Here is a 13,972-nt window from a genome sequence, read left to right on the forward strand (position 1 = left end):
GGCCTCGCGGCTCCCCAGCAGGCGCGGGGTCCGCAGAGCCGGCTGCCACACGAGGAGCGCCCAGCCGGACCATACGCCCACACAGACACAAAGCTTGGAATTATTAATTCCCGAGCAGATCCACCGGCCACGCCAAGGGTCATTAAAGTCAATGGAACTCGCACATCGTCAGCTTCCATCTGTACAGGGGGCTCTGCCTTAACGAGGAGTTTGAGGGGGGAGACCAGCTGGATGCACAGGGGCATGCTCTGTGTTCAGTACTCTTCTCTAAGTTTCTATTAAATACCCATTCAAAGAAAACAGTGTTTGAATCATTACAAAAAATGTATTACGCTTTGACAGGAATCAATTTAAAAAAAAAAAAAAAGGGAAATATCCCCTTCCTTGAGCACTCCAAACATCAGTGCAAGTTACCCATGAAACAAAAATTAATATTCAGCCCATTGCAAACATCTGTTTCATTACAATTTCCAAGAAAAAAATAATTATTTCTGTTGCAGGCAGTAAAAGTAGGCAAGGTTAAATAAACCTTTCGAGCACAAAGACTTCCCCTCTACAGCAAGCAGCACTAGTTAAAAGAGTGGGGAATGGGTAAATTATTGTACCAAATGGCTGAGAATTAATCTCTGATGACTAGCTGCAATCTAACGAGGCATCTGTGTCCCAGGGAACCCGCAGTATGTCCCTGGCGGTATGTGCAGTGTGTAGAGTCTGCCTGGCATTCTTTGTCCTCTTTTGCAGGCAGCTTTTCGTCTCATTGTTCAGAATATCCTCATGCATCTGTGACGCGTGGAATGCATTCACACTAACAGACTTACTATTGTCTTCTCGCAGAAGCTTTGTGGAGCAAAGACTGCATCATGGTTCCTGATAATTATATTGCTTAATTAATCAAGACAAAAAAAATTTGCAAATCATTGCCTGGTTGCCAAGCAGGGAGATAAAAAATGAAAACAATACAAGCTGAAGCAATATAACAAAAGTAACAGCTATCTGATCAGAAATTCTTATATAATGAAGCTATTAATGCTAAATCGGTTAATGTTAACATTGCTCCAGGTGTCTCTACTTAGATGCAAACAAAAAGGCTAACATTATGTATATAAAAGGCCAAATGTTGCCATGGATTCTGTAACCTGATAGAGAGGACAGCCTTTTCATTTGATTAGGGAATGCAATTTAAATACCAGGGACTGAAGCCAAACAACAGACATTTCTCTCTGCAAGCCTCTTTCATTCACCCTGGGGTCAGTAGCTGGTGAACAAAAGGTCAGCCACACTTGCCCTGGAAATGTCTGGATTAATTTTATTACATTGTAATGGTTTGTACTTTAAATGTAGGGATAACACTAAATTTCCAGTTAGACATCATTCTTTCTGCCCGTTGGGTATTTTTGACTAATATGTAAGATGACATAGCTTTTCTCAGTTGGTTCACAGAATTTTCAAGCATGTTCATAACGCTAAATTCTGGTTTTCCTGATGGAACATTAAAAGCTTAAATTCCCGAGAAGTAAATTGCAGAGCTCAAAAGAGAGTGCAGGAAAAAACCCCACTATTTAAATTTACAAAACATTTTAAAGTTTGAACTGTCTACTGGCAAACCACTGGTTGTTAACATAGAACAGCTCTGTCATTGACAACCCAAAAAAATTGTATATAGCTGGTAAATACGTCATCTGATGTCTGCATTTTTCCACAGCTAGTTATTATCTTGGACAAATATTGCCCCTTATAGAAGGGAAATGGTATTTATCACACTGATTACTTTCACAAAGTATATTTTATATACATTTTTGCATCCATTAAAGTAGCTTTTCTATACATATGCACAGATGTACATACACACATCCCTGACATTTTGCAAAGAAAAAAATCCATTATTTCCAACAAAATGTCTGGAATGTGGTTGCATAAGAACGACTTAAACAGAAAATACTAAACCTCAAATACTTTACTTGATGTAAGGATATCCAATGCCTACATCACCCCATTGAGTCAGATTACGATGACGGTCTCCAAACGATGTGAGGTTACACACAGTACCACATGTACAACAGTAATCAAGCCATATGCGGTGAATTCATAGCAAATGAAGAACTTAAATCTTCATTATTTTGCTTTTATTGCCTCACACTGGAAATTCACAATGATTTTAAACATTGTTCTTTGTACAGTAACTCCTATGGGTTGAGAATTCTAAAATGTTTCTTTAAGCGCTAAGGATAAAGATAAAAATTAATTAGCAGCCATTTCAATTGTTGTTAATAATTCTGGTTTTAAAATAAAAGCTCAATGCTCATACTGTTAAACTGAGACGGACAGACTATATTTCGTAGCTGCTGGAAAAAAACCCCCAAATTCTAAACCACTGAGCTTTATTTAAGCAACAAAACTGTTGGTCGCTTGCATAACACATATGACAGATCCAATAAAACAGTCAAAACATACCTCCGGTTTCTTCATTATCTCTATGAAAAACATGTGATTCTTCATTGGATAAATAACAATTAAAACATCTCCAAAATCTGTTGGTATAATGCCTCTGCGGTAGTTCCTGGTGTGTTCAGACCAGACGATGTGAACCTCATCATTTCCCAAGTGACGAAGCTGCAACGGCAAATTGGCTCTTTATTAATCAGAGTGATAACAACAGTTTATGAGGGGTCATGGCTCCCAAATTGAATTACAATGCTCAATAGTAGAAATATTTCATTACAGAAAAAGTTAAAATATTGTTTTTCTCCAGTTGCTCATGACAAGATCGGCTAAATAATTTGCTTCATTCAGAACACATTGTGGTCTGATGGCTTAATTAAGTAATTATCAAACTAGCCATTAGCACAATATGTAAATGTACATCACCTACAATAATTCAAGATGGAAATCTGAGATACTAGAACAAAACATCAACTGACAGAATATCATATTCCAGCTAAAATAAGGTAGCTGTCACAGAAATATGAAATGCCTTCACTCAGGATGTCAAGAAACCTTCCATCATGAACCACTACTACTGAATTTTTTGTATTACAACTATCTCCTTGCTGATTTTGTCTGGAGAGGACTTTTGCTTGAAAACGTAAGCAAAATATCTGGGCAATGTGAATTAGAGAAGAGTGGCAAATACTGTGGGAGTTCCCTTTTTATTTGGAGCAGTTACATAAAATGTGGATAAAATTTAAATGTGGCATAACAAAATGCATCTGAAAGCCTGTGTGTTTGCTTTGTTATTGGAGGAACGGGAGGTGATCGAACAGATGGCAAAAAGTATTTGGCAATCATGTGCAAGCTACGCACAATAGTTTCAACTGTAAGCTTTAAAGTTAAAATTTAATCCACATGCAAAATGCCACCCCAAAGCATAATGAGAATTTAAGTCCCACTTAAAGCTTAAAAGACCCCCCCTTCCCCCAATTTGGTGCTAGCCCCTGGAACAATGTGCACAATAGACCTAACAAAGCAGCCAAAAGGTAGCTCTGCCTTCTTCACTGTCTCTGTGTAGGGGGGAAAAAAAATACAAAATAAAAAAGGTAGCGATTTTCACTGGTAAGTAAGAACTACGTGATCTCAACATGCCTTGTATCAGCCCGTTTTGTACCACTGAATTTTCCCTCAGCCTTTAGAAGTAAAGACTTTCACTCCTACATAGCGGGTGGCAAACTGTACTCTTGTTGTAAGAGGAACATGGCAAAAAACACAATACATTATGAGAATCAAAAAGTTAAAATTACGAACTTTGCTTACAGCTTGTACTCTAGCAGAGTAAAATAAAGCTAAGTTCACAGAGTGACTTAGATTCTCTGTCTTCTGTTTCACTTAAAATAAACTAAGTGTTGCATTTCATTTACGCCTACAAATAAAAGACATTTTTGGTTCTGTTTGAAGAAAATACAATCCATTTGTGTCTTATGAAAACATGGAAACATTAACAATACTACTGCTCGAGCTTCTTACATGTGCAGAAACCAGCACAAATCACTGTTCTCATGGTCATCCTGATTTCTGCACATTCTCTTCTATTTTCTTAATTGGGCAGTACAAATAAAGCAATATCCAGTGAAATACTTCTGTTGATAATACCCCAGTGCAGGCTGATACAGACACCACGAGACAGTAATTCACACGGACGCCACAGCCCTGATTTCACTTTCTGTGAACAGCTGCAGCTAGGTCACCTCAAAAGCGATTAAAAGCAAGATGTAAAGTTTAGTCTTAAAAACACAAGAATCTGCCTGGCTACAAGACTGTGCGCAAGAGGTTACACATACTGAGGATCTAAGTGTTTGGCACGGCTACTCCACACACAGCCGAAGCTGAGCTGTCATTTTCTGTGAAAGCTGAGTGAAGGAAGGACCCGGCTCACAGCAGCTGTATTCAGAGCAGCCCAACGGCAATGTATTTGTAAGCACTGCCCGCAATTTATCAGGCTGAACCCAACGCCTCCTGATACTAGAGCGAGTTCTGGCACTAGCCTCGCAACACAGAGAAAGCCTGCAACGGCAGTACTTAGCAACCTCTGCTTTAAAAAGCCCAACAAATAAATATGGAAACGGAATTCTGTAAGGTGATGCAATTGCCCAGTTGCACAGGGCAATTCACAAACTGAACACGGCTTTTCTTTCTACAAAAACAAACCACCAAGGAAAGGCTGTGTACTGTCTTGCCTCCTATTGTTTTTGGAGTGATAAATAGCACATACTGCCATAAAAACAGTAATAAAAATATGTCCACATACTGCTTGAGAGACCCGTTTTGAATCACAAGGAACTGTTCTGATAATAATCATATTTATATATATTCATATTTAAGAATCCCAAAATGCCTTGTACTTATATCACATCCAAGAGAACAAAATTCAGCAAACAGGAAGAAGTTAGATCAACCGAGGCTTGCTGTGCTTGTTTGAGACAGGAAGTGATGGGTATGAGCTCAAAATCCTGCAAACATCGTGTGATAACAAATTACTACCTTTGCTACAATCCTTACCGCACGCTAGTAACTCATTTTAAAGGCTGAGTTACTACCTGTCATTGTTTTGAAGTCATCCATCCTTAATCATCACATTGCTAAGGTATAACGTTACAAATATAAAATTGGTATTAATAAAAAATTATTTGTTCTTGAAAGGTAATTTCATTGATAAAACACATTATAATGATCTTATCGGTGACAACAAACCAGCTGCTATTTTCCTCTACTGCTCATTCAAAATACAAGCTGCGGGGCAGGCTCAGGACCCTGAAGGACATAAGCAAGTTTTGCTGAAAGGTCTAAAGTACCATGGACGATGCATTTAGAGCCAGAGCCCCATGCTGTGTTCTCCAGGCAGTTTGGGGGGGGGAAGAAAAATAACTCTACATTAAAAAAATCCCAAAGCAGCTGGGAAATTAAGATACATATTAAAAAGCAAAAACAAACAACAGACCAGCTCAACCACAAGGAGTCAGGTTTTTTAAGTATACTGCTGACTTGAACGATCTCTGTACAGACGTTAAGGGAAGGCAGCTTTTCACACTGCAATGGCTTCTCCTCCCCGAGTGAGCTGACAGTGCATGAATGTTTAGCCTGCACATAAAAGCAGTTTCGCTAACAGAAACAAAATATACACATCTTCAGCTGCACACACGCTAACACAGCCACTGCTTGCTGTCTCGGCTACGCCGAGCACTCAGCGCCTGGAAGCTGGGTCAATGTATAGCTTCTGACGCGCGTCATGCCGTCGTTAATCATCTCGGGTCTGCGTTTCCCCGGCCCTGATCTGGGCGTCAGAGCGCAGCAGCAGCTCCAGCAGCCACACAGCCAGCCTCTGCGCCGGGTGCTCGCCGAGCAAATAGTTTTCAAGGCTCCCCGCTCGGGCTGGGCTGCGCACTGCCTGCCAGGCAACACGCCGCGGCTGACACTGGTCACGGTACACACCTAATGGCCTGACCTCCTTTCCCGGCTAATTGCATTACACAGCCAGCTGGCTCCAGAGAGGAGTCGTCTGTTTGACTGAAGAATTTCTGCTTTTGGGGAGGCATGGCTGCTACTTTCCCTAAGTAACAGTCGGGCCTGACATCCCCATTGTCTGCCTGACAGTGTACCCATCCTAAAATCTAAGTTTTATTTGTAAATTAACCGAGAAACTTCCTGCCAGAACAGCGCTGCCTGGAGACTGATAATGTGTGCCTTTCATTCCCTTTCACTCTTACTGTATCACTGCCAATTTGTTTTTCTGCTGCTCGCCAGCCCTAGGCTATGAAAGCCTTGTAAGACATAAGTGCAATTATAGTCCTGGAGTCAAATGAATTGGACAAATCCAATAGCACAGCTCTGTCCCCACTTTGCAAACCCCTACAGCAGTTAGATTAGCTGCTAAAAATCTAATCTAGCTCTAGCTAACAAATTTCTGCAGTGAAGGAGCAAGAGTTCAGTATGGGGTTGCAACCAGATTTCTGAATTGAAAAAGTTCTGCTATGACAATGGAGAAGACAGAATAAATCACTTAAAAATTTTGCAGCTCATTTTTAAACTGTTAGGTACAATTTAGCTAGAACAAGACAGGGGATGGTAGGATGCTGTTACTGTGATTGATTTTCATTCTTGCCATAAGACAGCCAGATAAAAAAAGTTTAGAACCAATGATGCTGAGCCCTACAGCAGCAAAAGATATCAGCTGAATTTTTATTATTCCAGTAGAAAATATTTCTTTCAGGGCTAAGACTTATTTGGAGAGTTTTCTTCTCCCCTCCCCTCCCCCTGCAGAATGAGCAATATAACATGTCAGCATATATTTCAAATCAAGGAGTACAAACTGCAAATTACAAGTGTACTGCACAAAAATATGGGGCCAAGTTCATCCTCGGTGGAAGTGCACTTATTCTTGTGAATTTATACCAGAAATGAATTTATCCACTTGTGTTCAGGAAAAATAAAGAACCATAATAACATATTTAAGTAAAATTACTGCATCTGCTTAATTCCCCAGCCCACAGAATTTATGGCCTGCTGCACTACTTCCATGGCCAGCAGGTGGTAAGACCTTCTGTTCAGCTCTGGAGCTTGCACGCCGAGCACACTGATTGGTACTGAATTCTTTCTGCCTGTCTGTAGACATAATAAGCACAGAAGAAACCACAGAAATGACAAAGATTTCAGAGATAAGGGGGACCTTAGATCCCAGATAGTATCCATGCAGTGCTACCTGATGTAAGCAGGGAGAAGGCAAGAAAAAAGTTGTGGCCCTCATTACCTCCTGATTGGCAACATGACAAATTTTTCTCCTCCTCCCAGTAATGCTGTTCTCTAACACCGTATATAGTACTATCGCAGCAACGATAACGCTAACATGGAGCAGGTACTGAACAACAACATCATCATCTGTTCCTGCTCCGGCAGGGGGATTGGACTAGATGATCTTTCGAGGTCCCTTCCAATCTCTTTCTGTGATCTGCCTTGCTCTCACACACTGCCATGAAAAAGGAGCATTAACAGTAAGTAGTAATAAATATACTCTTTACCTGGACACCCCAATAATCTGAGGTGAGCACTTCAGCCCGGCACACGCTAACTGCTTAACAAGCAAGTGGAAGGATTAAAATACTTGTGATGACCTTGAGAGTTTGCCACGCTCTCAGAAGCAACGCTGCATTTGCTCATGACTCTGGCAATCAGGTGTGGCAGAATGCACAAGCGCAGCATCGACAGGTGGGGGAAATAAATAATACATTTTCCCCTTGCTGAAGAGTATGTTGCAGGCAGGCACGTGGTTTTTTTCAAGCACACACACCACTTGTGGTCTGTACAAAGGCTGCCAAAATCACCATGGGACTGAGGCATTTGGTTGCTCAAGCATCCATGTGCTTGCCTTTATGTATTTCAGTGCATGGCCTCCACAGCTAAGGTTCACTAGTGAACTTTCAAGAAATTGACCATTTTAGGGTTGTAAGAGTTCTTGCAGGGTGTTTAATACTGTCTTTAGAAATGGTTTGGATATACACTCATGCTCAAAACACTAAATGCAGGCTAGTTCACCCATCAGCATTTTCAAAGAATTATAAAAGTAACAATCTTCCAGAAATGTTACAGTGCTTCTGAAATGCATCTTGCCTCCACTGTTAGCTCAGTTCTGTAAAATTTGTGAAGAAGTCTATGCTAATTTGCACAGAAATACATGCTTGCTTACAAAAAGAGCTGTGACAAATTAAACAAAACCGTTCTGTGCAGACGCATGGAAGATGACACATAAAAACGACCTCCTGAAGTCATCTGGTCCAGCCCAGCGCTTGCAGCGGGGCCAGCTCCAGAGGTCCATTAGGTTGCTCAGAGCTTTGTCCTTCTTTACAGGAACACACAGTTTGAGCCCTGCAGGGTTCCATTCCTATAGCAGATTTAAGGTGTTTTTAAAGTCTTAAAGCAATTACTTTGCGGTATTTTCTGTGGATAATATGTACTGGAGCTGGCCTTATTTCCAAGCACTTCAGGACTTGAAGGCTGGCAACTACTAAATGCTTACGATTTTTTTTTTCTCACAAAGAAGAAAGTCTCTTAAAGCAAACATTGGGAAGACAATTAAGTAGAATACCAGACCCTCTCAATGTCTGTGTTAAGCCCTAACGTGGGAGGGAATTAGGAGAATTAGTAAAATAGACTGTTTGCAATTAAAATCCATTTTCCCCTTGCGGTAGCTCTGTCAGACTGTGCTCTCTCCTCTCCCAGGTGACGTACTGCTCAACAGCTAGATGATATTTCACCACTTTCGCTACACCTCCATAAAATCCAGGAGCTATGATTTACAAAGGAACATTAGACTGAGCGACCACCATTTGTGTAGGAAAAATAAGTCTGGGAAAGCCATGGTACCAGTTCTCAAACATGAATAGGCCTGCTGCAAAATGATCTCTTCTCTGTTTCCATGTGGAACAGGCTAGGAATAAACAGGCTTACACTGAAGCAAAGTAGATGCTACAAGAAATTTTCTCATGGTACAAAAAGTGAAGCATAGGAACACGTTGCCTAGGGAAACTGTAAAGCATTCACCACTGGAGTTTTTAACTAACAGCTAGATAAATACTGGCCAGGAACAACAAAAATAGAGATAGTCCTACCTTGGTAAAGTGATAGAGACTGTTAATATCTACCACAGCCCTACTTCTCAGATCCCATTTTCTTCCATAGCTGTGCAAATCCACTAATAGGAAGATAATGAGTTGCATACATAAAGAGAAACATGTAATTTTGTTGACTTTTTTAAATGACAGATATCACAATAAAACAGCAAGGATCTAGCTTTACTATTAAATGCTGGGCAAGTTTTCAGGACCGGTAATCAGAAATTCCACCTTTTTTTTTTTTTTTCAAGGAAACGCACATGTTATTTTGAAACTAACTGGACAACAAATTCAATCACCCAGTGACATATTTATAGATAATTTCCAGAGAACAATAGCATCACATGGCAGACTGGATGGCTCTAGTAGCACTATTAATGCACATTAACAACCTATCTAGGACAAGTTGCCAATCCTAATTAAAAAGGCAAAGATTTGGTATGCACCTAAAATCTTCTTTGACTCTAAGCAGCAGTTGGCAGGCACCATAATCTCAAATCACTCCTTGTTAGGAAAAGACAAATGATTAAGTACTGATACTAACAAAATTTTGGGCTGGGTTGTGGCAATCTTTGAAGCAGAGCCTGCTTGTCAGAATTGTGAATAACTGGATAATGGCTTTAACTATCAGCTGGCTGCTTTTGGTACTACGCTTGTCACTTCTCTTTCACCTCTTTTCTGCTACAGGCTGGACGATTCATCTGTCAGGTTTTACTATGATGCATTCAGCTGCTTTGTTCTACCAAACTACAACAGTTTTGGCAGGCAGACAACAGAAAAATGAAATTATTGCTAATATTATTACTAATGGTGGCATTTGAGGCTGCCATGGAGATGTTAATTGTGTTTCAGAATCCAGAATTTAGATGCCATTTAATTCAGATAATCTAGCTGCAGAACACCATGTGTCACGGCAAAGATGGCCTGCTAGGACCAGTTAGCACAATCTGCTTTCAGTTTAAGCACTTGAAGACTACACACAATGTTTTGAAATACACAGCAAATTATTTACCTTTTTGGTCAGTGAATCGTCTGAATCTGATGGCATTCTTGTAGATACATGAAAAATTATTTCCACGGTAGAGGTAGCATAATAGGGTGCCGTTTGTCCTGTGCTGCCATTGCGCTGCAGGCCGCCCATAAACCCACCGTGTGTTGAAAGATCAACCTGATCGATTGAAAGTCATAATTAGAAGAAATTTGAAAAGACCGATGAATAATCAAAATTTATTTATATATCAAGACTTGGTGAATTTACCACTCTAGAATTTTGTAGCCATCCCAGAGAAAGAGAGGTCTTCCCCTATGGGTTTGTGAGCTTTGCATTAGATCTGTCTGTTTCCCATTCCTGGATTTGACATTTACTAAAAGTAAACATCTCTTAACTAAGCCATTATCTTATATGGCTATTTTACCTTCCTTCCAGCAAAGAACAGCAAGGAAGCAAAAGCATTCTGTCAAGCACAGCTGCTCTTCGGGCTATGCACAGTTTAGCAAGCCCACTCAAAGTGTACACAGTGAGAAACAATTATAAAGGGCAAAGAAAATATAAACAGTTAGAAAAACTGCAAAAGAAATTGAAGAATTGCACAAAAAGAAAAACCTTACAAGAAATTTTTCTAGAAGATTATTCAAAAGAAATGCCTCTCTGAAGACAAGCCTGTGTCCAAAAGCTTGTTTGCTGTCTCAACTGCATCAGTCTGAGGATGCTACCCGTTCCCTGTAGACCTTATGTCACTTAAATCCTTCAACATGAAACGCAGTTATGATGTATTTCCAAAAGCCGTTACTGTTCATGTCATTTAGATTACTGCCTCACCATTTCAGCAATGCCAACTAAAACCAAATGGTTTTGTCCTTCTCAGAGCAGTCACGTGGTTGGGTAAGTGGTCTGACCATGTGGAGAGCTAAATGGCGCTAAAATTAAGGTTAAATGATGCTATAGCTCTTAATGACGCAGAAAGCAGAAATGTCCCCTGCGGCACCACCTGGCCATCAGAAACAGGATGGATGTGTTCATCCAGAAGTGGTGTGTAGATATACAGAATTATGCTGAAAAGGTGGTCTTTTAAGTACTGATAAATATTAGCGTACATTAATTAAAATATATGCAGTGACATAAGCGGTTTGCTTTCCATTTACCTATTTTAACCGTCTCACACTGATTTTTGTAGGTCTTCAGATCAAGTATGTTAGCTTGCCTAAATTTATGACTATTACCTCCCAGCCCAGTCCAGCAACAAAATCTTCATACGCCTGGCTTCCCCTTGCATTGGACAGTATTGAACATTTGTCCTCCTGTCCTTCTGCAATGTAAAACACTGCAATCTTGTGAGTTTCGCGGCTGTAATTAGATATAAGAAGACACAAAAGTTAAATTAGCTTTAGCTCAAAATTATTTCTTAGATCACCTGCACTCAGAAACTATGAGCAGACGACCATGTTTAGCTCTACACGTCCATTTCTTCTATGCACACAAACACATTACTCAATTTCAGTTGCAGAAATATCTTTTCACCAGTTTTTTCCCCAGGACCACGCTGCAGAGACACTGCAGTTCAGAGAGCGGAGTCGAGTCTGTTCCTTCCGTGCATCAGCAAAAGAACTGATGATCAAAGTTCCAGTTACCTGGTTAATCACTTACATCTGTGCAACCTTGCCAAAGACAGTAAGATTGCACAGGTGCTAAGGGGAGCATAATTTGACCTACAGAATTTTAATTAGAGGGTGATGATATATGAGAAAGAAAAAACATTGACTTTCAGATCCTGGGTTGAGTTTTACACAGCTGACAGTGACAGTTGGCTTCTTTGAAAACAAGCTGAGAGGGTTTGGTATGAAAATTGTTGGGATACAAGAAAATCAGAACTCTGCAATGCTGCAGACATTTTTCAAATAGCTATATGTCAAGTAATGCAAAATAAAACAGAATATTCAGAACTCTAATCCGCCACTACCTGACTGTAGAGTAGCTACATGCAGATTACCCATTAAAACACTGCTCTTGACACAGGGACCATCCTGCAGAAAGCAGTCCTTTCTGTGAGCTGAGCCAAGGTCACAAAAACCTGTGGAACTTCTTCCTCCCCTCCCAGATGAAGAAAACAGGAAATCGGTTGCTATATCTTTTTATTTGCTACCAATTTTGAATTCTATGTATACAGAACCAGTGAAAATAGGTTGTCTGCTCAGGCTACAGAACTCTTTAGAAAAAAACAATCAATTTTTCATACAAATTTTTGTATTGCTAGTGCATGTAATTTTAATGAATTTTTGGTTTTGGTGATGTACTTATTCTTTCTTTGGAAACGCTAACCTTCTCAATGGTGTATTCAGTCAACACTACCTACCATTGGCGGGAATCCAGATTTTTCAGTTCTCGCAGTAATTTTGAATTTTTCTTAAGAAGATGAAAGCTTTTTCTATGAACATATTAAAAAAAAAAAGATTTGAAGGAAAATGTAACACAGTACAGACACAGTATTTTCTCATTCAAATTCCTAAAAGAAAGGAACCAAATTAGCATGATTCAAATGATTTTTTTTTTTAAATTCTTATAAACAATCTGCAGATGTCTATTTAAAATAATCACTGAAGCAGGTATACTTAAAAGTGCAAAAGTATGCTCTGACTACCACCCAGCTATATAATTCTTGCATTCTTAAGTGTGTACATGTTTGTGAGTAGAAGTGAAAAGAGTAAGAGTAAACTTTTTCAGAATCCTCTCTTCTTACCTTCTGTCCCAGGAGTTCATTCCCAAGTCATTTAGCAACAGCCGACAGAAATAAAAGGACGCTTGAGGTAGGTTCTTCTTGACGGGCCACCTTCATACTCAAGTCTGAGCTGCATTTAAGTATATACTCCTTCTCCTGGGTGCTCTGCCTCATCAGGGCTTCAGTGATCGCATTCTCTTGGTCGTAGCTCATACCAAAGGGTGGCGGCGCTGGCTCATTCAGCTTTCGCTGAGGATGTAAAAGGCATTCCGGACTGGTGTTACCAATCTTCTCCAGTAATTGGTCTAGAGCGTCTTCTCCTTCTTCTACCTGAGAAAGGTCTTTCTGGGAAATGAAGTGATGCTCAGGGTTGCCCGAGATCACGAACGTGTTTGTTGCGCTCTGCTGTGGAAGGCAGCCCTCCAAAGGTCCATACAATATTCTGCCGTCCCAAGAGTACTTCCCTGAGATATCTCTGACAATCACCCTGACGTCCGAGGGGGCTGCTGCTGGTTCAGTGTCTGTCCTTTTCTCTGCGGGGATTTGGAGGTAAGATATAAGAGTACTGTCATTAAACACGAAGAGCTGCAGGTTGGGACTCCGGAAGACTTCTGAGGACAGCTCGGAGGAGTCCACGTAGGAGTTGTCATGGTTCTCACTAAGGAGACTGTGGAGAATGGCAGGGCCTCCGCTGAGCGGGTAGTGGCTCAGGTGATTCACCAGGTGAGTCATAACCATCCGCGCTGTTAAAGGTATCAATTCTAAGTTCCTCCTCCTTTTTTCTAGAATGAGCAATGAAAAGATAAGAGATCAATAAGAGCAGCAAGAGGTAATTAAAAAGAGCATCTGCAAATTTCAGTTATATTTCAGAAGCTTGCCTTAGTCATCCTCCTAATCCTTCCTGTTCAAGAAGCTATTTACAATCACTTTCCAATAAATTCTACCTGTCACACAATTTTTACTTTATTTTACCACGTGCCCTTTGACATTTAGCCTACAGTCACATCCAGGACTCCACACAACATGCAAAATGTCCTACACATCAATCCCCCAACGCCTGCTGTCACGTGTTTGGATGCATCCTTTTAGGTTGACTTTAAAGAGTTAGGAACATAATGTACCTAGATCCAAATAATCTCTTTTCCCTCTAGACACAGGTAGATTGTG

General features: G+C 40.3%; 1 protein-coding gene across 1 annotated transcript in view; it reads right to left on the reverse strand.

Moving 5' to 3' along the window:
• The window catches only part of RALGAPA2 (Ral GTPase activating protein, alpha subunit 2 (catalytic)), a gene marked incomplete at its 5' end in the record, with an annotated part of 70,978 nt that overhangs the window by 2,405 nt on the left and 54,601 nt on the right, over positions 1–13,972 (reverse strand). The window contains 6 exon segments of the mRNA XM_010080915.1: positions 2,452–2,610; positions 10,105–10,260; positions 11,313–11,436; positions 12,443–12,514; positions 12,827–12,895; positions 12,897–13,587. Of these exon segments, the coding sequence (XP_010079217.1) occupies positions 2,452–2,610; positions 10,105–10,260; positions 11,313–11,436; positions 12,443–12,514; positions 12,827–12,895; positions 12,897–13,587 (1,271 nt within the window).

The sequence above is a fragment of the Pterocles gutturalis genome, unplaced genomic scaffold (assembly GCF_000699245.1).
Source record: "Pterocles gutturalis isolate BGI_N339 unplaced genomic scaffold, ASM69924v1 scaffold48784, whole genome shotgun sequence".
NCBI lineage: Eukaryota > Metazoa > Chordata > Aves > Pterocliformes > Pteroclidae > Pterocles > Pterocles gutturalis.